General features: G+C 45.0%; 1 protein-coding gene across 2 annotated transcripts in view; it reads left to right on the top strand.

The window, feature by feature from the left end:
* EVA1C (eva-1 homolog C) overlaps positions 1–22,276 on the top strand; it is a 352,894-nt gene that overhangs the window by 205,631 nt on the left and 124,987 nt on the right. Inside the window, exons 2-3 of one of the 2 annotated variants that reach the window (XM_085623116.1) lie at positions 12,991–13,196; positions 17,949–18,072. In XM_085623116.1, coding sequence (XP_085479242.1) covers positions 12,991–13,196; positions 17,949–18,072 — 330 coding nt within the window. The remainder of the gene's footprint in view (positions 1–12,990; positions 13,197–17,948; positions 18,073–22,276) is intronic. The other variant, XM_085623117.1, reaches the window with a different exon arrangement.

The following is a 22,276-nucleotide window of genomic DNA, read 5'->3' as shown; positions in this document are numbered from 1 at the left end:
AAGGAGAATAGAATTCAAGGCACTCACCCTGGCACACAGAGCAACCAGGAGCCAAGGCCCGGCCTACTTGAGAGCTAGACTCCAACACTACCAGCATGACCGGGTCCTGACATCTAACCACCTGCAGCTCCTCACCACCCCCGCTTTTGCAAAGGTGAGGGTAGGTGGCAGAGCTTTTGCAGTTAGACCACGAAACTGTGGAACACAATACCGCTCCCTCTCCGCCTGACCGAACCTGAACCCGCCTTTAGACAAGCTCTAAAAATCTGGCTATTCAACCATCCCTGAGCCTACTTGCGCCCTGTGTCTCTCGACTGCCTTAGTGCCGGGACACCTCTGCTGGAGGTAGCTGCCCGCTTTAAAAACTCCAATAATAATAATAATAATAATTAAAAAAGTAGAGGGACACTGATAAATTACATTGAGTCTTACTGTAATGGTTTTTGCTTACAATTATGTTTTTCAGGGTTAGAGGATTCAAGGCAAAATTGCTTTTCAGAAGCAAATGTGGTTTATAATGTGGTTTATAATTCACTGCAGCATAAGCTCAATCGGCTGCAATAGTATTTGAATAATTTCACAACAGACAATCTGTTTTAAGATCTTTCTTACTTAGACATGCTTATTTACACATGTCCATCCTTTGAAATATTGTTTTTTGCAGCAAGAGCAACGATTTTTGGTACTTCATAGCATCACTGGTAAGGAATTGGCTGCTCTGTTGAGTGTGAGCTGGAGCCGGTGTACTAGTTTCTAAGGAAGTCCTACGTGTTACCCTTATTGGTATCCAGCCATGAGATGATGACTGCCCTGTTCATTGTGTCTTTGGGAGCCACCGAGACCTATGAGCAATGTTTTTCTCCTGTAGGAATGGTAATCGGCTGACTTGAGCACACGGTTGCTGGGGGTTTCGAGAGTAAGTTTTTCAGATCTTGCACACTGAGGGCCCGATTCACAAAGGTAAACTTAGACGTTTGGTCTAAACTTAGATCAAACGCCTAAGTTTACATGTCTATCTTTATGTCCACACCGCCCGAGTGCGAACATAAAGATAGTATTCGTATATGTCCTTTGTGAATTCCCAAAGTTGTAAACTAAAATGTTTGATCTAAGTTTAGACCAAACGTCTAAGTTTACCTTTGTTAATCAGGCCCTATGTTGAACTGCGCTGGTGCAGTGTTACATAATCTGGCATCTGGTAAGAGTTGTTGGTTACAAGTGGTGTTAGAAATGGGGGTTTCTAGTTGGCAGAGGTAGGTACCCTTGACCAAGTAGGGGCCCTTGCTTCTAGTCAGGGAAAGGGGGGTACACTCCTGGTTCACCCCTGCTCACCCCCTTGGTAGCTTGACACAAGCAGGCAGGCTTATCTCAGAGGCAGTGTGTAAAGCATTTGTGAACACATACAGTAATACAGTGAAAACACTACAAACGGACACTACATCAGTTTATAAAAATAAGTAATCTTTAATAGACTTAACACAAGACCAAACAACAAAAATCCACAATACTGTGATCAAAAATAAGACTAATGGTAGAAAATAGCTTAGTTCAATGTAGATGGTAAATGCGACACTTTACTTTCAAAGTACCTGGGATGCGTCACGCAATACAAACAAAAGGGTCACAGGGGGGTTGATGCGCCGTTCCTTACACTCAGGGGAGTGGATGCGTCGGTTTCTTACTGCAGCTCAGGGGAGGTGATGTGTCGCTTCCTTGCAGTGTGGGGAGTTGATGCGTTGTTTCTTACTGTGGCCCGGTGACGCGCTTCGTCGGTGATGCAACGGCGAACAGCTGCAGCAGCGACGCGCTACTTCGGCGATGCAACGGCAACTGCTGTGGTGGCGACACGCTTCTTCCTAGATGCGTCGTGCTTCCAGCTCCCAGTGACATGCAGTCTCCAGAGGGCCCAAAACAACAGCAGGCGCCTCTCTACAGGCAGAATTCCCAGCAAGGAAATTCAGGGGGAGCTGGTGGTGAAGTATTGGGGTCCCTGTGACTTCAGACCGGAGGCAAGCTCAGTTTCAAGCCCTTGGAGATCTTCCTCAAGATGATAGAGTACACAAAGTTTATTTTCCCTTTTCTTGGAAATGAGTTACCACTGCAGGCCAACCCCAGACAGCAACCAACACTGGGGCAGTCTCCTCCTTCAGCTTCCTTGGTTTCTCTCCTTGACAAAGGTCCGTCTTGATTCCCAGAAGTGATCTAAAGCTCTGGGGTCTGGTCTCCAATATTTATACTGCAGAATCCTTTGTTCTCTGAAGGTTGAGAGTGTCTGTGCCTAGTCAAAACCAGTTCTGTCCTCTTTGGTGCAGCTTTCTGGAAGGAGGTGGAGACAGCATTGTTTGAGAGCAGACCAGACCCAGGTAGCTGAAAATAAATCTCCTCCCCCTACTCTCTATTCTATGAGGGCTCAGGTCACTGAAAGGAAATCTCCACCCCCTACTCTCTATTCAATGCAGGTCCTATTCAGCCCAGCCCTGACCCATCAGGTTGCTGGAGCCAAAGTCCTCTCCAGCCCCCTGTCACTCACAAACCAGACATGGAATACACAAACCTATCAGAGGCATGCTGGATGGTTAGGCAAGAAAATACCTACTTTCTAAAAGTGGTATTTTCAAACACAGAATGTAAAAATCACCCACACTAAAAGATGTATTTTAACATTCTAAGTTCATACATACTAAACTTTATTTTCTTATCTTGTTCCTTGGGTCAGTTATGATTATAAGATGTTATAATCAAACTGCCCATTCTGGCCTATGGGACTGAGGACTTTCAATAGTGAAAAACAAAATTGGCTGTAATTCACTATCAGGACATGCCACCCACACCAAGGCATGTCCTACCTTTTACATACAATGCACCCTGCCCTTGGGGGTGACTAATATGTAGAAAAGGGAAGGTTTGCGTACTGGCAAGTGCACTTGCCAAGTTGACATGGCAGTCCCAGACTGCACACAGGCTCTGCAATGGCAGACGTGAGCCACACTTTACATGCTGCTTCTGTGGGTGGCACAACCAGTGCTGCAAGCCCACCAGCAGCATCTGATTTACAGGCCCTGGGCACGCATGGTGCACTGTACTTCGGTCTGACAAGTAAATTAAATAAGCCAATCATGGAGTCACTAATCCAATACAACAATTTACAATAGGGAGCACTTGCACTTTGGCACTGAATAGCAGTGGCAAAGTGCCCAAAGCATCTAGACCAGCAAAAACATAGCAAAACATAGGAGGCAACAGTGAAAAAATGGAAGGGAGACCCACGCCAATGGTGCCAGGTCTAACAAGTGGCAAAAGGTTTCATTCTTCTCTGCACTCCTTCTGAGATTTGGCAGTAAGTGAGTGATGTCCAGCTATAGTTGGGAGACTAGCCTGTGCAGTACTAAGACGGACCATCAAAGCACAAACCACACAATGATGCCGTAATTCCAGACAGCACCAAGACAATCTTAACATAGACAGAGCAAGTCACAGTACTGATAGCAATGGCCAAATGATCACAGACAATCTTAAATCCTTGGGAAATCCCTCTCACAGGACGAATCACATGTTTGCTAGGTTTGAAGTGCTAGAAATGTCTAAAAGTGTTAAACAAGCATTGGACCACATCTGTATAACCTAGGAAGACCCTCTTCAAGGCACCATTTCATCTGCACCTCTTAATGCTGTCTCCACCTTGTTCTGTCTCTGAAATACGTATGTCAATATGACCACTTGCAAATGATATTCAAACTTACTGCATATTTGGTTCCTTTATGGAAATTTGTTTACAATATGATTGCATGTATATGATAACTTAACAATTGAATATCCTATTCCACATACCCTACTATCCCCACAAACTCATTGCTTAATAATACATGTTAAAGGCCTTACCCATACCAAGGGTAACAGCCTGAACCCTGTACGCCACTAATTATTCTAAATTAATTGAGGAGGCTAAAAATTCCACCAAGAAACTGTTTCAGGTGGTAACCAAACAGACCACACACTTTCTGACAAAGCTGTAAAGGACCATTCCAAAGCTTTCTGCAATACCTTTTCCCTGAATTTTCAAAATAAAGTGGAGCTGATTTACTCCACTTTTGAAATTATGCCTAGGTCTGCGGCATGAGAACCAAATGACCTGCTAACTTCTTGCTCCCCAGCATTTACTGAATTTCCCCCAGTTACTAGCGATCAGATAACAGCTTTGATCAATCAGGCCAAATCCAGATCGCCTCATGACCCTTTCCCCCTATGACATTTAAACAGGTCCCTGAAATCCTCAGAACCAGCTTGGTCACCATCTTTAATTCTTTGTTCAAGGAAGGAGTCTTTCCTTCCATTTGGAAAAGGGCTTCAATCTTACCTCTTCTAACGAAACCGAGTCTTGATCCAGTCGAACCTAACAACTATAGACCCAATTCGCGTCTTCCACTTCCGGCAAAGTTGGTGGAAAAAGTCATGAATGCTCAGTTAGCTAACTACATGCATGAAAACAGTTTTTGGGATGAGACCCAGTTTCTGTTTAGGTCAGGCCACAGCACTGAAACAACCTTAATCAAAGCCACAGACTAAATCAGGGCAGCATTAGATGAAGGGGGTGCTGCGGCTATCATCTTGCTCGATCTGTCAGCAGCTTTCGACACAGTCAACCACAAGCTGCTACTCAGTTGTTTGAGCGCTCTGGGTATCAAGGATAAAGCACTGTCACTGGTCTCCTCTTTTTATCAGGAAGATCTCAATCCGTAGCTTTATGCATTTATGAGTTACCTTCCTTTGCTCTTCCCTGTTGGGTTCTGCAGGGCTCATCAATTAGTCCCACTCTTTTTAATATCTATGTGTCAGAACTGGCAGCTCTGATCAGATCCTTCGGACTGGCACTGACATGTTATGCGAACGACACCCAAATTGTCCTGTCTATTCACAAAAATAGTATCCTGAAGCAATTGATAAGGAGAGGACTTAGGACTTCTTGGGAACAAAAAGCAAAGCCATTATTGTCCCTATGCCACGATTTCTTTCATTTAAAAGAATGGATTTTTGATCTTGGATTGAAACTAGCACTCAGTGGTACAATTAGGTGTGTTTAACGTGCTGCATAGCAGCACGAAAAGATGAAGGGCGGAATGCTGAACATTGTCAAACATTCACCTCCAGTCACAGATCAGTAACTCCATCGTTTTTTTGCCACTCCAGTTTGCACCCACGTTATAACGTGCTGAATGACCTGCGCACCAGGAATATCATAGTGGATTGATGTTGTCATTAATGATTGAGGACTAAGGGCCTCTAATGGAGTTGGTTGATGTGTGACATCCACCGAAAAGCAGTGGATGTCAACCATCCGCCGCCAAACTTGGCGTTTCCCCACTCTATTTAGTGTTGTGGATGTGCCTTGTTTCTGATGGAAGAGCCATTTCTGGCTCCCCCGGTAGAAACACCTGACCAACGTTTTGCCTGACATTGGACCATCTGTAAAAATTCATTTCTTTATTACAGATGTTACGAGGTCTATTTTTCCTATTCAGGACAACAAGGAAAAACCTGCCAGTCCCCTACAGGAAACCAAAGAAATGACCCTCACACAGGGAGATCCTAGACAAGTTCTTTTTTGGTTTTTGATAAAAACCCAAATCAAAAGATGGCGCCCACTCAGCAAAGCTTTAGTGCATTCAATAGAACCACCACCATAGAGAATCTTCTGAAGGCAGCGAGATCTGTACCTGGTGCAGATCTCTAAGTATGTCGAGAGATCTTACACCAAATCAGCTGAGGACGTCTGTCTGCCGTACTCTCATGAGTCTGAATTCTCATTTTTCTGAAGAATAGATTTCTGGCCTGATCTCCGGTGGGGGAGACACTGAAACGTATCTACCATGGAAATTTATTTTCCCCAGAATCTTTCAAACTGCTGACAACGTTTTTGTCATGAGTAATGTCTCTTGTGAACTATTTACTGGTGATTTTTCCGAGGGCTGTGTTGATTCTTTATCCTTTTCTGTTCTTTTTTAAGGAATTATTCCCTACAGTATTCAGCTTTTTTCAGTCAAACATGGTTGGAAGTTTTGAAGGTCGTTCAATAATGAAGGATCATAACACCTCTTCAGATACATAACCTAACCATTTATTGTGTGGTGATGTGCAGGGCTGACAAAGTACACATACCAGTGTTGTGAGGGTCTTGGTTAAAGGTTGCTTCTAGTACCTTTCCCTTGAATCTTCTACCTTGACTTAACATTTGAAGGGAGGCAATACATTAAAAATTCCACCACAAAGAATAAATTACACTGATTAAGTTAACCAAAAGGATAAGAATAAGGGCTCATGTAAGGGTCAGGGTTAAATTTGGGATTAGAGTAAAGGGCAGAGTTATATGTCATGGTAGACTGGGGTTAGGGCAATGGATAGGTGTAGGGCAAGGACTAGTGTTAGACTTAAAGTTAGTGTTGGCATTTGTGTTATGGATAACTAGTGGTAGTTAGATGCAATGGGGCATTTGTAATGGTAGTTCGAGGTAGTGATCTCCGTAGTAGAAATAAGCAACCATATTCCAAGTAAAAAAATCTAGCAGGAGCACATGCTGACTCATACACGCGGCCCGTCTCTCATGATTGCTCTAAGTGTCTCAAGAAGAACACCCTCAGCTATGCGCTCCCCCACTAACCAAAGAAGCATGATCACACTGACCAGTGGAGGGCCGGACTGGGAACCCAAAGCAGCTCGAGCAAAGTTTGTCAGAACAGACCCCATACGCTGCATAGTGATTGAGCGCAGCAAGCAAGCCTATCCACTAAAAGGGGGCTGGTGGTAGGTGGGTCTTCCCCCAATCAATCAATCAATCATAACACTTGTATAGCGCGTTACTCACCCGGAAGGGTCTCAAGGCGCTTGGGGGAAGGGGGCCGCTACTGCTCGAACAGCCAGGTCTTGAGTTGTCTCCTGAATGCGAGGTGGTCCTGGGTCAGCCGAAGGTGGATGGGGAGGGAGTTCCGTGTCTTGGCCGCCAGGTAGGAGAAGGATCTGCCTCCGGCGGTGGTTCTTCGGATGCGTGGTACGGCGGCGAGGGCGAGGCTAGCGGATCGTAGCTGGCGGGTGGGCGTGTGGAAGGTCAGGCGGTCGTTGAGATACTTGGGGCCCAGGTTGTGGAGAGACTTGTGTGCGTGGGTGAGGAGCCTGAACGTGATCCTCATGTTGACGGGGACCCAGGGCAGGTTCCTCAGGTGGCCGGAGATGTGGCTGCGTCGAGGGATGTCCAGGATGAGTCGGGCGGAGGCGATCTGGATGCGTTGTAGTCTTTTCTGTAGCTTGGCTGTGGTTCCGGCGTAGAGGGTGTTTCCGTAGTCCAGCCGGCTGGTGACGAGGGCCTGGGTGACCGTCTTCCTGGTTTCGATCGGGATCCATCGGAAGATCTTGCGGAGCATGCGGAGGGTGTGAAAGCATGAAGAGGAGACGGCGTTGACTTGTCTGGTCATCGAGAGGGAGGAGTCCAGGATGAAGCCCAGGTTGCGTGCGTGGTCTGTCGGCTTGGGGGCGGTGCCCAGGGCTGGGGGCCACCAAGAGTCGTCCCAGGCGGAGGGTGATGGTCCAAGGATGAGGACTTCCGTCTTGTCTGAGTTCAGTTTCAAGCGGCTGTTCTTCATCCACTCGGCGACGTTTTTCATCCCTTCGTGGAGGCTGGTTCTGGCGGTGTCGGGGTCTCTGGTTAGGGAGAGGATCAGCTGGGTGTCGTCGGCGTAGGAGATGATGTTGAGGTTGTGTTGGCGTGCGATGGCTGCGAGAGGTCTCATGTAGACATTGAAGAGGATGGGGCTGAGTGATGATCCTTGCGGGACGCCGCAGATGTTAATGTTAATGTTAATGTTATCGGATTTCTAAAGCGCATAGCTGCCCGTAAGCGTCCCAGCGCTGAACAAGTACTGATGGAAAAAGAGGGAAGGAAGCTTATGGGAACAGCCATGTCTTTAAGGATTTTCGAAATGCCAGAAGATTAGGTTGGGCGCAGAGGTCAGGAGGGAGGGAGTTCCACATCTTGGACGCATTATAAGAAAAGCGTCGTCCTCCCGAACGTGCTCGAAAGATCTTGGGTAGTTTAGTAAGGTTGGCATTGGATGATCGGAGAGGTCTGGAAGTGTTGTAGGGAATAACTAAATCTCTTAGTATGGGGGGGGCTTTGCCATTCAAAATGTTATGTGTAAGGCAGAGTGACTTGAACTGCACTCTTTCTGTGATGGGTAGCCAGTGCAGTGCTCGCATGGCTGGTTTGGCTGAGCAGCGGTTCCCGGTGTTGGTCAGAATCCTGGCGGCAGCATTTTGAACTACCTGAAGTTTAGTAGTGACTTTTAGAGGTGCACCAAGGTAGAGTGCATTGCCGTAGTCCAGCCTTGATAGGATGAGACCCTGTATCAGAAGTTTCCTTGATTGGAAAGGGAGTAAAGGTAAGATTTTTCTGGTGGATCGCAGGAGACCAAAGCAGACTCCGGCAGTTTTTCTTGCTTGGGTTTGCATGGTGAGGTTTTTATCCAGCCATAGACCGAGGCTTTTAATCTCTGGCTTGGGGGTTGGAGGTTTACCCATGCAAGGAGGCCAGAGGGAGTCTGTGAGGAGGTGGGCTTGATTTCCCATCACCATGATCTCCGTTTTGTCGCCGTTAAGCTTTAAGTGGGATCTGTCCATCCAGCTAACAATGTCAGTCAGGCAGGAATAGAGGTCTATGTTGGGATTTTTTTGCTGGGTGAGGGAAACCACCAGCTGTGTATCATCTGCGTATGTTAGAAATTTTATGCCGTGTGGGGTGACTATCTGTTCCAAGGGGGACATATATACGTTAAAGAGTGTAGGGCTCAGGGAAGAGCCCTGAGGCACTCCACAGCGTACAGGGGTCTCCTTGGATGAGTAGTTGCCCTCTATGACCTGGAATGAGCGGTCTTGCAGAAATGATTTTAGCCAGGATAAGACGAGGCCTGAAATCCCAAGATCGCTAAGTCGCTGGGCCAGGATCTGATGGTTGACCGTATCGAAGGCCGCGCTTAGGTCCAGGAGGATCACTGCCACTGATCCTCCTGTATCCAAGATCTTCCTGGCCTCCTCAACCACGGTCAGCATCGTGGTTTCAGTGCCCTGACCCGGACGGAAGCCTGTCTGTGAGGATTTGAGTAGTTCATTGGTCTCGAGATAGTTGGATAGCTGAGAGTTTATACATTTTTCAGTTATCTTGCTAATGCAGGGGAGGAGGGAGATTGGCCTGAAGTTAGAAAGGTTAAGGGGATCCAAATTTGTTTTTTTTAGTAGAGCCCTAACCTTCGCCTTCTTCCAGCTAGGGGGAACCGTACCATTAATCAGAGAGGAATTGATTACGTTTACCAATGGTTCGAGAATAGTTGGTGTTACAAGTTTTAAGATTTTTACTGGGGCAGGATCTGAAGGTGAGCCACTTTTGAGTGACTGGAGAATCGGCGCCAGAGTGTCAGGGCTTAAGAGGGTAAATGATTCAAGTCCTGTGTTAGGCACGTTGATCTGTTTTGCCGTTACAGGAAGATGATCCGTGTTGGAAAGGGGGGGGAGTTTTTGTAAGATATTTTGGATTTTTTGGTCAAAAAATATAGCCAGTTTGTCACATTGATTATCTGAGGGATCGACAGATCCTGACGGTTCTGATGTTTTTAAAAGTTGTTTGACGATTTGAAAGGTCTCCCTTGATGAACAGGATGCCGCACTAATTTTTTCTTGGAAAAAGATGGTTTGTGCATTTTTCAACGCTTTTTTGCACGCAATAATGGACAGTCTGTAGTCTTTCTTACGTTCAGGGTCGAAGTCTTTCCGCCACACTCTTTCAGCTTTTTTACAGAGTTTTTTTAGGTGGCGGGTCTCCTGTGTAAACCAAGGAGCTGTTTTTTTTTTACGGGAGGTAAGATGTGGGTTTTTTGGGAGGATCGTATTAAGGGAGTTTTCGATCCAGGAGGAAAAATTTGTGTCAGCTCTTATAGGGTCTAATTCGTGGATTGGTTTACGGCGTTCTAAGACTAGTTTCCATTTTTCAATGTCTAGTTTGGCCCAGGGACGCGAGGGAGCGACAGAGGGCTTGTTGGGGGGGGAGATGTTAGGTATTTCCCATCTGAAGGGGATGAGTAAGTGGTCCGACCATGGCAGAGGGATCGGGGCGTTGGTTTTAAGATCGTCGATGTTACATATGATAGGGTCAAGAAGATGTCCAAGCCTATGTGTGGGTTGGTTGTTCTGGAGCTGGACAGTTGCTAAATCTGCCAGTAGTTCTACTGCAGTATCGTCATTGTCCCTATCAAAATGAATGTTGAGGTCTCCTAGGATAATCATGTTAGATGAAGTGCTCGAGAGAGCAGTTGAAAATTCTAGTAGAGAGCTACAAAATTGGCCTAAAGGCCCTGGTGGGCGATAAATGAGGACTCCTGAGAGGGAGTTACAAGGGGACAGTTGGATGTTGAAATGCATATTTTCACAGTTCGATAGGGGGCTGTCGTAAAAACAACATGTGAATTGATTATTATAAATAATCGCGATACCTCCTCCCTTACCCTTCGCTCGGTCTAGATGTTGAAGTGAAAGACCCTGAGGTAGGGCCTGGGCAATGTCGAAGTCCGATTCTGGTCTGAGCCACGTTTCTGTGAGAAATAGGATCCCGAATTTCTCCTCTTCTAGTAGCATATGTATTTCCTGGGTGTGCTTGGGTAAGGATCGACAATTTAACAAGCCCATTTTAATGATTGTCGGTGGGAGTTGGTTCTTCACAGCAGGGGTGAATTTGAAAGGACAGTTCTGACAGTGAGTGCACAGGCTCTCACCTGTGAGGGAGTTGGTACAGGAAGGCTGTAGGGGTTGGTTCAGTCGAAGCAGGGAGTCCCTGGAGTATGACAGACTAGCATGATAGGAACGGTCCAGGGTGGCTGGCCCTAGGCCCGTCCTGGCGCGGACGGGCGCAGACGGGCTTGCCTTAGGCGCGCCTTCGGCACATATTTATTGGTGGAAAGGGAGCACTGGGGGGGCGTGGCCTCGAAGGGGCGTGGCCTCAGTGCACACCGGCAATGGCATCCGAGAAAGTTGTTTGTCCCAGGTCCGCTCTCAGCGTTAAGTCTGCTGTGCAGCGAAATCAGGGGAGGGTATTATTCTGCAAGTGCACAAATGAGGTAAGTTTAAAACAAAATACAATCAGCAAGTGACACTCAAATTTTTTAAAAAAAAGGTTCTGCTCCCGGCTTCCGCCTCAGGAGTACTGTTTCTAAAGCGCGCTAGTAATCAGCGCCTTTATACTGATGCGGGGGGCGTGGCCTCGAAGGGGCGTGGCCTCGGTGCACGCCGGCAATGGCGTCCGAGAAAGTTGTTTGTCCCAGGTCCGCTCTCAGCGTTAAGTCCGCTGTGCAGCGAAATCAGGGGAGGGTATTATTCTGCAAGTGCACAAATGAGGTAAGTTTAAAACAAAATACATTCAGCAAGTGACACTCAAATTTTTAAAAAAGGTTCTGCTCCCGGCTTCCGCCTCAGGAGTACTGTTTCTAAAGCGCGCTAGTAATCAGCGCCTTTATACTGATGCGGGGGGCGTGGCTTTGAAGGGGCGTGGCCTCGGTGCACGCCGGCAATGGCGTCCGAGAAAGTTGTTTGTCCCAGGTCCGCTCTCAGCGTTAAGTCCGCTGTGCAGCGAAATCAGGGGAGGGTGTTATTCTGCAAGTGCACAAATGAGGTAAGTTTAAAACAAAATATGACTTCGGTGGCCTCGGAACGAAACGGGGGGAGGCGGACTCTCTGTGTTCTTCCAGCGAGGAACGAGATGATCCACTTCAGTGCCTTGTCTTGGATGCCGGTGTTGCTGAGGCGTTGGACTAGGGTGCAGTGGCAGACAGTGTCGAACGCGGCGGAGAGGTCCAGGAGGATGAGTGCCGCTGTTTCCCCGTTGTCGAGAAGGGCTCGGATGTCGTCGGTGGCTGCGATGAGGGCGGTCTCGGTGCTGTGGTTGGCTCTGAAACCGGACTGCGAGGGGTCGAGGGATCCATTCGTCTCGAGGAAGGCGGCAAGCTGTCTGTTGGCGATCTTCTCGATGACTTTGGCAGGAAAAGGGAGGAGCGAGATGGGGCGGAAGTTTTTGAGGTCGGTGGGGTCCGCTGTTGGTTTCTTCAGTAGGGCGCTGAGCTCGGCATGCTTCCAGCTCTCCGGGAAGGTGGCGGTGTCGAAGACAAATTGGGGCAAAAATGGCAAAAATGGTGCAATCTCCAACACATTTCTCAATATATATTCAATTGTATTAGTTTTTAAAGCATAGTTGATGATGACCTTACAGTACATCAGGATAGGATTATCTTTGTTGGGGCCTTTCAATTATTTCCTCACTATCACCCTTCATCAGTGCCTCTTATCTCTCCATAGCCCCTCTCTCACATGTATTTCATTTGTTTTATAGCGCCTCACCATACAAGTGTAGGGTGTCAGAACATTTAACATCACAAACAGATACAGCGACAATGAATCATACGTTTGTAAATGAGTGTATAGAAAATGTTACATAAGACACAGGGAACAAGTGTTATGGTGTATATTGGTGTGCTTGGTTACCAAGGAAAACTTCAGTCTATATTTATATAAGGAACTCTACAGTGTTTTAAAAACTGCTGCAGTGGTGCATAACCAGCCGCCAGTAAAAAAATCCCCCCCCCCTTCCAGCCACCCGGGGAAACGCGCGATGCCTGGTATGACCAGTCCGGCCTTGACCCTAAACAGTACACTCAGTTACAATACCTTTCACAGCTTGTGCCCTGTGAGACAGCTAATCTTTTGGAGTCACTCTGTGGCATGTTTTCTGTACATCACGGTTTATTTTGTCTTGTTGTTCTGCCCGCATTAACTTATTCTCCAAAGAGCAGAAGCTAACCACCCATCATTTGGATATAGTACTCAGATTCTGTAACCAACATTGTATCTCTTTGATGTTTGAATTTTCCTACCCGAATTTTCAGTGCAAGTAATGTGGTATGTTTCTTGCAGATTACCTGGCTAAACTTCTACGGAATCATACAGTGTATGCTTGCGACGGGGACCAAATAAGCTTGCAGTGTCCTCGTCATTCAACAATAAGTATTCAGTCAGCTTTTTACGGACACAGACTTGAGAATTACCACATGTGTTCTACGTCAGAGCCGGAAGCCATGGAGAAAGAAAGAGTGGATTGCTTCGCGGAAACCACTTTACAGGTAATTCATGAAGTGACATATCTAGCAAGTGCAACCTGCTATATATATGTACATATATATTATTCCTTCGGTGTCCTTTACACTTCTCATTTATCCTGAAGAGAAATTGTTTTCTATCACTACCGGGCGCAAATTCTTCATTTTTGATTTTATCAGTGGGCTTAGAGACCGCCTATTGATTACCATTGGTTTGCTTCATTGTAATTGGTCAGCTGCTGTCTGCTTTCTTTCACTTTGTGTATGTGTCCCTCCCCTGGAGCATGGATGCATTACTTGTGTTCTTCCAGTGATGATCATTTTTGTAGACACTACTTTTTTCTTTGTGTTCAAGCACTCTACCAGAGTGTGTGTTTTTCAGCTGGCTGTCTTGTGTACTTCATCCCCCTATGCTGTTCTTCTTCTTGCCCCCACCAACCCTCCCTTTGTTGTTGTCCGTGCTGCTTGCTCCACCCCCTCATTCCGTTGTTGTGCATGTTGCTTTCCCCCACCCACCCTCTTCCCTGTGGTGTTGTTCATTTTACTTGCACCCACTCGTCCTCCATCTTTGTCTGTGCTACTTGCCGCCATCCACCCTCTGTCACTCTGTTATTTAAACAATATCAAAGCTGCACCACATATCCAATTGTAATCAAACAAGTCAAAGTGTTCAGTCTGTGTTGAAAAATATAATATTGATTCTTTATTGATTCCTTTTAGAGACCACAGCCAACGCGTTTCGTTCTGTAAACAGAACTTCTTCAGGGCAATAATAATGTCAGCAATTGCATTGATAGCTGCGTAAAAAGCTAATCTCGCTTCGGAGTATTCCTTAGAGATGGATTTCTCGATCATATTTCAACGTCGCTATTCAATTCGTCATAACATATCATGTAGTATTGATTCTTCTATCATGGTCATGCAGTATTCATTTTGAAGAACGGGTATTAAGAATTGATATGATAGTCAAACGAGGTAATCCCAACATAAATATATTTTGGGACAGCATACACCGTACCTAGAGTTGTGGTCAGTACTCCCAACTTCTCTGCCGGCGTTCTTGTTCCCGTCCGTTATGACGAATTGAATAGCGACGTTGACATATGATCGAGAAATCTGAGTACCATCTCTAAGGAATACTCCGAAGCGAGAATACCTTTTTACGGAGCTATCAATGCAATTGCTGACATTATTAACGCCCTGAAGAAGTTCTGTTTACAGAACGAAACGCGTTGGCTGTGGTCTCTAAAAGGAATCAATAAAGGAGCAACATTATATTTTTCAATACGGACTGAACACTTTGACTTGTTTGATTACAATTGGATATGTGGTGCAGCTTTGATATTGTTTAAATCTACGATTCGCCCTGAGGTTAAGGGTGGTACTCTTGGACAGAGGGCACTTTTGAATCTTGCACACAGATTTGTTTGGTATTATACAAAATACTGGTATAATTTCTGAAGTTGGTACCTTTGCAGGTGAATTGGTCCACTGTCCAGGTTTATGTGTTTACTCTGTCACTCTGTTGTTCTCCGTGTTGCTTGCCCCAGCCTTCCTCCCCCCTTCCATTATTGGCTATGTTGCTTGGTCCCACCTGAACTCCCTACTTCCGTTGTTTCCCATGATGACCACCCTCTTCATTCCATTGTTGCCCGTGTTACTTGCCCCCTCATGCCCCATCCTTCCATTGCTGACCATGTTGCTTGCCCCCTCCTTCACTGGTGTCTGTTTTGTTTGCCCCACACACCCCCTTCAGTTGTTGCCCATGTTACTTACCCACCCTCTCTCCTTCCGTTGTTATCCACGTTACTTGACCCATCCACCCTTCCGCCCTCCCTCTGTAGTCTGTGTTGAGCCCATCATAACAAATGAAGGGCTATGGCACAGACACTAGAGCTTTTTTTCGCACCCTCTTATTGTGTTGCCTCCCCCCTCTGTGTTTCCTCCTGGCACACCCGTCCTCTCCTACCATGAATGGAAAAAAGCGCTATGACGCAGCCAGCACTGTCCACATCTTAGTACTTCAAAAAATCTTTCAGTCAGGCTGCACAGAAGCTGTGCAGCTGTACAACATGGCTAAAACATTGACAAAGCCAATAGGTAGTGTAGGTTGGACCAAATTGCTTTGCCAATGTTTTTTCTTTTTATACTTTTATTCTTTTAATAATCTTGTATTTGCTTGTTGTTTGTGTGTGTTATATTTTACATGGATGAGTGGATGAATGCAAGAATGAGTCCGTGTTTGGATGAATGAATGACATAATGAGTGACAGGGCGCTTGTATGATGAGGTACTGACGCCAAGCTATACAAAGAATTTTCTTCGGGTTTGCATTACATGTTTAGAGCTGATGCAATGCAAAGTCTAGGCTGGTATTTACAAGCTAACGCTAAATCATGATTTGGATTGATTTCTAACCAAAAGTAATGCGATGCAGCCCAATGCAATTCGTGCATGACTTTGCCTCACGTGGGATTTCCATGGGTGGTGCAAGAGCATTCCTATGCGACCATCTATGGGATTTGATGCAACCCCCTATCTACAAAGGGTTGTAGACAGGGATATATTTGCCAAACTCTTGTGCTTGCCTGAGCCAGGCATAACAAGGGAAAATATTTGTATTTCTCCTCGTTTTGTTTCTTATTTTCACTTGTGCTGCATTCTGCAGCACACATACAAAGAGAAAATTGCTTTAAAGCATAGTTTTTGTGGTGGAAGGTGTTCCTTCCTGCACAAAAACTATGCTTACCACAACTCAGACACCCTTGCACTATGGCGCAGGGGTGCCTGCATTAGTGCATGGCTGCCAGAGTGTGCCAGAGTTGGGAAAGAGCAAAACTGCACCACTTCTTAGTAGATATGGCACAGTTCTGCTCTCTCCCGATCACGCAGCGCTGCACAGCAACTTTACTTGCTGCCCCAAGTTGCTTGAACTCTGTGTAAATCTGGGCCTGAGTACCTGAAATCACCAGTGACTGAAAAGGCACTCTCAGTTAAAAGCAAGACTTATTGGCATGGCCAGTGCTTGTTATTAAAGGTGACGCAGGGCTCGTAGGAGGGTGCGATTGAAGTCAAGAGATATATTTGATTTGTGAGATTAGTAATTTTATTCCCTGGAAAATAACACCCTCCGGTAGGGGTGAGTTGAGAAGTGTACTGTGTACTGGGGATGGTGGATACCCTCTCAGTATTCCGCAGTTGAACACGTACACTCTATCCTTGAAGCTCCGGTCCTTTATACCAGTGTGTGTTTTTGTTCTCCATGGGGCTTATTTACAAGCTCCTTGCGCCGCCGGTTCATCACTTTTTTTGATGCACTGGCAGCGCAGTGTGCCAGCCATATTTCCAAGTCCGTGCAAAGCCACCCTGTGTGGCTTTAACGGCCTTGTAAATACGGCTCCTATTCATACATCACTTTGCGTGAAATGGGCATGCCAAGGGGGTTTATGGGTGTTCCTACACAACACCTATGGATTCTGACACATTCTCAGATTTACAACGTTTTGTAAGCATGGGAATGAGTCATAATCCTACGCCTCCCATGAAAGGCGTTAGAAGGCGCAACAAGGAGAAATACTTTTATTTCCCCTCGTTTTTTCTTCTTTCTATGCGTGCTGCCCTCAATGATTGTTTTTGTGTATGAAGGTGTCCCTTCCTGCACAACAACAGTCATCCTCGCAATGCGGGCACCCTTGCACCATGGTGCAAGGGTGCATGCGTTGGTGCACAGCAGCCAATAGTGCACCAACACAGGGAAAAGCACAGGAATGCATTGCATTGTTGTAAGTACAACGCATCCTCGTGCTTTTCAAATGACGCAGCTCGGCACAGAAAATGCCTTGCGGCGCCATGCTGTGTCATTTTGTTGTAAAGGAGGCCCCATGTCTTGCCTATGCATCTTTCAAGATTAAACATTGATACAGAAAGTACTCCCATTTTGTTTAATGGGCAGTCCTCTCAGCTCCTTGCGACTAGATGTCGAGCTAAAAGTATTAACCCCTTCGCTGCGGCGGGAATTCCGCCGCAGCGCTGGGGGATGCGGGGGGGCAGCGCGGTGGCGCTGTGCTCATGACGGAGCCACTCCGTCATGAGCCACGGTTGAGCTGTGCTCATGACGGAGCGGTTCCGTCATGACTCCGCCCAGTTACGTTGTCCCCCCGCACAGGCGGGGAATCAGCGCCGCGTGGGCGGAGCGGCCGCCAACGGTCGTGGCATGACGGAACCGCTCCGTCATGAGCACACGGCAACCGTGGCTCATGACGGAGCGGTTCCGTCATGAGCGGGGAAGGGGTTAAGCACTCTATGCCCAAACACATAATTGAAATTATGTAGTTATGTTACAAAGGTTTAGGAAAGTCACCGACCTCATCGAAAAACTGTTTTGAAAGCAAGCCTAAGCATACCTGCCTAATAAATATATCAAATACCTTCTTGTTCTGCAATAGATTAACTTCATGCCAGACTATATTCTTTATCTGAAATAGTGTGGCTCCATGTGACTTTATTTTCTTTTTATGGAAGATTATAGCCACTATTAATTTACTGTCACTGTAAGCCCAGATGCATTAATTTACACACACCTTCTCTGATGTGTGTAGATCCATGTTACTGTGTTTGTTGATCACCTATGGGATTGAGATGCTTGTGAGAAGTAATTAATGTGTCTTCAGTCTTTGGGGGGCATGAACAAGGCTCTTTGGCTCATACAGACCTGCTGTGTGCTGCTCTCCACTGCCTCTCTTTCAAGGCAATCATCTATAATCCTTTTTCTTTTAGAAGATGCTGGACGAGTGCCAGAACCTGCGAGCCTGCCAAGTACCTGTCAATAGCCGTGTTTTTGGACCCGACCCCTGCCCAGGCACCACTAAGTACCTCCTTGTCTCCTTTAAATGCAAGCCCAGTAAGTACTGGTAATCTCCTGCCCCTGCCAAGCGTATTTTATGCCTTGCATTGTGCGGTGCCTGTTACAGAGGACTTAGCATTGGTGTATTTTATGCGTGTCTATTTAAATCAGCCTGTTTTTGTGATCTTTCAATATATCTATGCCAAGATCCCTTAGAAGTGTAGCACGAAAACACGAGACGAGGTGGGATGTATTTAATTTTGCATAGAAAACAGTTTGTTTAGGTGCAGACTGATAACTTACGGTGTGTGAGCCATCAATGCACAAATATACTCAGGGCCTGATTCTCAAAGGTAAAGTTTGCCCAAAAGTCTAACTTAGACCAAAAGTCTAACTTTACTACTTGTCGGTATTCACAAAGGTAATATTAGACCAAAAGTCTAACCTAGTCCAAAAGTCTAACTTCACCACTTTTCAGTATTCACAAAGGTAAAATTAGACCAAAAGTCTAAATTAGACCAAACGTCAAACTTTGCTACTTTTCGGTATTCACAGAGGTAAAATTAGACCAAAGGCTAACTTTACTACTTTTCGATATTTACAAAGATAAGTTACTACTAGTAACTTTATTACTAGTATTTTTCTAATAGTAACTTTACTAGTAGTAAAGTTACTAGTAGTAAAGTTACTAGAAGTAACTTACCTTTGTGAATACCGAAAAGTATTACGTTAGACTTTTGGTCAATGTTAGACTTTTGGTCTAACTTTACCTTTGTGAAATGGGCCCCAGTGCTTAATCTGTAAAAAAAAAAAAATGTGCATGGGACCAAAGTTTTACATAGTAGCCATCGCCGTTGCTGCTGAATACCAGAGTCCAGAATGCTAAGGCGGTGTAGTCTTGATTCCGCCTCATGTTTCTTTCGTCCACCACCCACACCTTCTGTCTCCTTATTTTACTCTTGCAGGGTCTTTTTCTTCTGTGCTTTCTCCCTTTGTCATTTTTCCCCTATCTTTATTTTCTATCACCTTCCAACTTTCTCTGTTTTCTGTCCTAATCTCATTTGCTGTCAGCCAAAGTCTGATGATGAAAAATAAGTGCTGGTGCTTTCAAAAGAGTGCCAGTTGCCTCATTATGCAACCTCCTCCACAAATTAAGCACTGGACATATTTGTAGTGATGACCTAGTAAAGGTAGACAGAGGGTGGCAGGGTATTGCTCTGTGTCTTCTTGTGTGCGTATGTGCATGTTTCCTACGGTTTTATGTTGGTTGCAAGTCTCAGCAGAGACGGTAATGTAAAGAATAGCCGTGGGCGTTAAACTCCATATTACCTTCGAGCAGGTACTGGCAAGAAAGCACGTCTTAGGAGAGCTACCATAATTGTGATATAAAAGTTTGAGTACTTCTTGAAAGAACTAACACTTTTGAAATAGGACAGAACAAGTACTTCTCAGTACTGTTTAACTCAACCTTGTTGCAGGTTCTTCTGATATTTCAAGCTTGGGATTTCTGCTCCTTTTGTGGTATTACTGGCTTTGTGGTGATGTGTTGCAGGGCGTAGTGGGCATCAGGCATTTTCCCGGGAAGTTGGAAGGGTGGTTTTGCAGCTGTGGGGGCTGTGTTTTTTGTTACTGGGGGACGATTCTGCAGCAGTGATGTAACAATAGCAGCAGTGCTTCACACTTGCACCCCATCCACCACTCCTCCTCTCAGGGGGGGGGGAGGAGGGGGCGGTCCTACAAAATTTGCAGGGCTCCTCTGGGTTCTCAGCCCGGCCCTGCGGTGTTGTGAAGGGTGAACTTGACCTATTGCATCTTTTCCTTCTCTGTGGCAGTTTATTCTTTATCCAATTGTTGCAAGGCCCACGTTTACAGGGGCAAGCATGCCCTCCCCCCTGTCTCTGCCTAATTGCAACATGTGCCTGAAGAGCCCAGAGTTCAAGAGAGGGTTGGAAGGCGGGAGACATGGAGTGCTGTGGTTTTCAAAGCCTCTTCAGGAGCCTTAGCGTGTGCGGAAGAAGCCTCACTGGGGTCTTGAAGGACTGCACTCAACGCTCATCCATTCATGGGTGGCATGGCATTGGCTACCTTTGTTGTTGGCGATGAATAACTGAATTAAAGGCAATGAACAACTCAAAGTACATCGGGGGCTTGTGATGTTTGTGCTACTCAATTTCTGAGTTGAATTGGAAAGAGTCGTGTTTTTCCAACATATTCTCCTTGTTTTTCTTGGTAGCAAATTCATGTTCAATGCCGTTGCTTAACAATGTTGAAATCTATATTATTCAAAGTTGTTGGATTAAACGATATATTGAGAGGGATAAAACAGGCAAACGTGCACTTTATTTTCCTCTCCTCTGAGAATTTTGTTTACATTTATTTCTTCCTCTGTTTCTCTTATTATTTTATATTTGTACATTTTGGGGGTAAGTACCCTATAACTTGCAACAAAATTTTGGGAGGCAGAATTACATTATTTCCTATTTTAGGCCACAAATCTGGTAAACTTGCTATAACCTTCCATACCTTTCAATTTTTTAGGCATTCACAAATTGTCATTGTTTCAGTAGAATGTTATTCAAGAATAATGTGTTTTCACAACACAGTTGCAACAATGAAGGGTGGTAAGGAATTGGTCCCCCAGCCGAAACTATGCCTCCTCTATATATAAGACGCAACGGACCTGTCTAGTGTAGAACAAACATGGGTTAGCAATGGTCATAGTGAAGTGGAATATCGCTCGCAGGTGGGGGGTACAGGAAATGCCAACAATCGAGGAGTGGGAGCAGGATATGGACTGGTGTATGCTCGCACGAAAAAAACAGTCTATGTAAATAGGGGGTGTCCCCGGAAATGGGATAGAAAGTGGGGAAATTGAATGCATATAGAGGTTATATATGTATCCCTCCATCAACACAAAGAACTGGACGGGGGGGCGGCGGGTGTAGTGGGATGCTGATGTCAATGTTGATGATATTTAAAACGTGAATGTGAGGTATTGTAAATAACACCTTATGGACTGCTAAACTATGAATACAATGGGAAATGTGACTTGCTTTTGGGAAATTATTCCGATTTCAATAAAAAGATTTTCAACAACAAAAAGAATGACGTGTTTAAAAGCAGTATTCAGTGCAGGGAAAACTCTGTGGGTGCAAAAGAGTTTACTTACAAGTAGTTTCACATGTCTAATAAGAGCACATAATACAAAAACCAAACATTGAAAACAAACTATAGGATATGGTCATAGGCTAGATTATTACACACAAGGGAGAGATTTCCAATTGATGTGTGAGTTATGGTTTGCATGGTAGGTGTGCGAGCTATGGTTGGGAGAGCTTACCATAAATGGGGAATTTCAGGGGTTTTTCAGTTTTATTACATAATCATAACTGCACTTTAATCATCGTATTTCTGTCTATCTATCTATCTATAGATAGCAATATAGGCCCTTTTTCACGTGTTGCTCATTAAGTATTTTTTATATTACACAATGTATTATTTTATTTTAGTACTCTTTAAAAAGAGTTGGAGCATTTGAGCATCAGCTGGTTAGTATTCATTGTTTTGCCTGAGACTGCAGATATGCCTGTCAATGTTTTGAGAAACATGTTTTTATATTGGTAATAATGTCCTCATATTTAAATGTGTTTTATGTAACAATTTGTATTATTATAAACACATTTTTAATTGCACATCACTCTGTAAGGAAATTGAACACATATTCTAAAATGTTTTTTTCTCTTGTAGTATACTGAGTCTGTAAAGTAAACTAAACAAGACATATATATAAAAAATAAAAAAAAGACAATGTGGGACATTGTAACATTTTGCTGACAGGTTTCTGTGATCCCAATGTTCGTTTTCACACACTGAGGAGGAATCATGGGTAGATGCTTGCATCAAGCATGGGCATGCTAGGGCGAGCTTGCCAGGTGTGCTGATTAATGGGCTGAGAGCAGCATTGACACCGATAAAGCGTTTATTTCTACAAGAACTGAAAGAAAGAAGAAATGCTCTTTTAATCATGCATTTAACTTCTTTATTTGTTAAAAGAAACTAAATATCCTGCAGATAGATTCAGCACGATGAATTACAGGAAAAAAAATCACAGTGAGAACTTCTTTTCTGTGGAATATGAACTTTGAAACCACTAACAAACATTCAATATACTTGTATTTCTTTTTTAGGAGAAGTTTATAGATTTTTTTGCATATACGCTAAGGTTTTATGACCATAGATAGCAATAAGATCATGTTAACTG

Source organism: Triturus cristatus, chromosome 8 (assembly GCF_964204655.1).
Source record: "Triturus cristatus chromosome 8, aTriCri1.1, whole genome shotgun sequence".
Classification (NCBI taxonomy): domain Eukaryota; kingdom Metazoa; phylum Chordata; class Amphibia; order Caudata; family Salamandridae; genus Triturus; species Triturus cristatus.
This window is presented reverse-complemented; position numbering and strand designations above follow the sequence as displayed.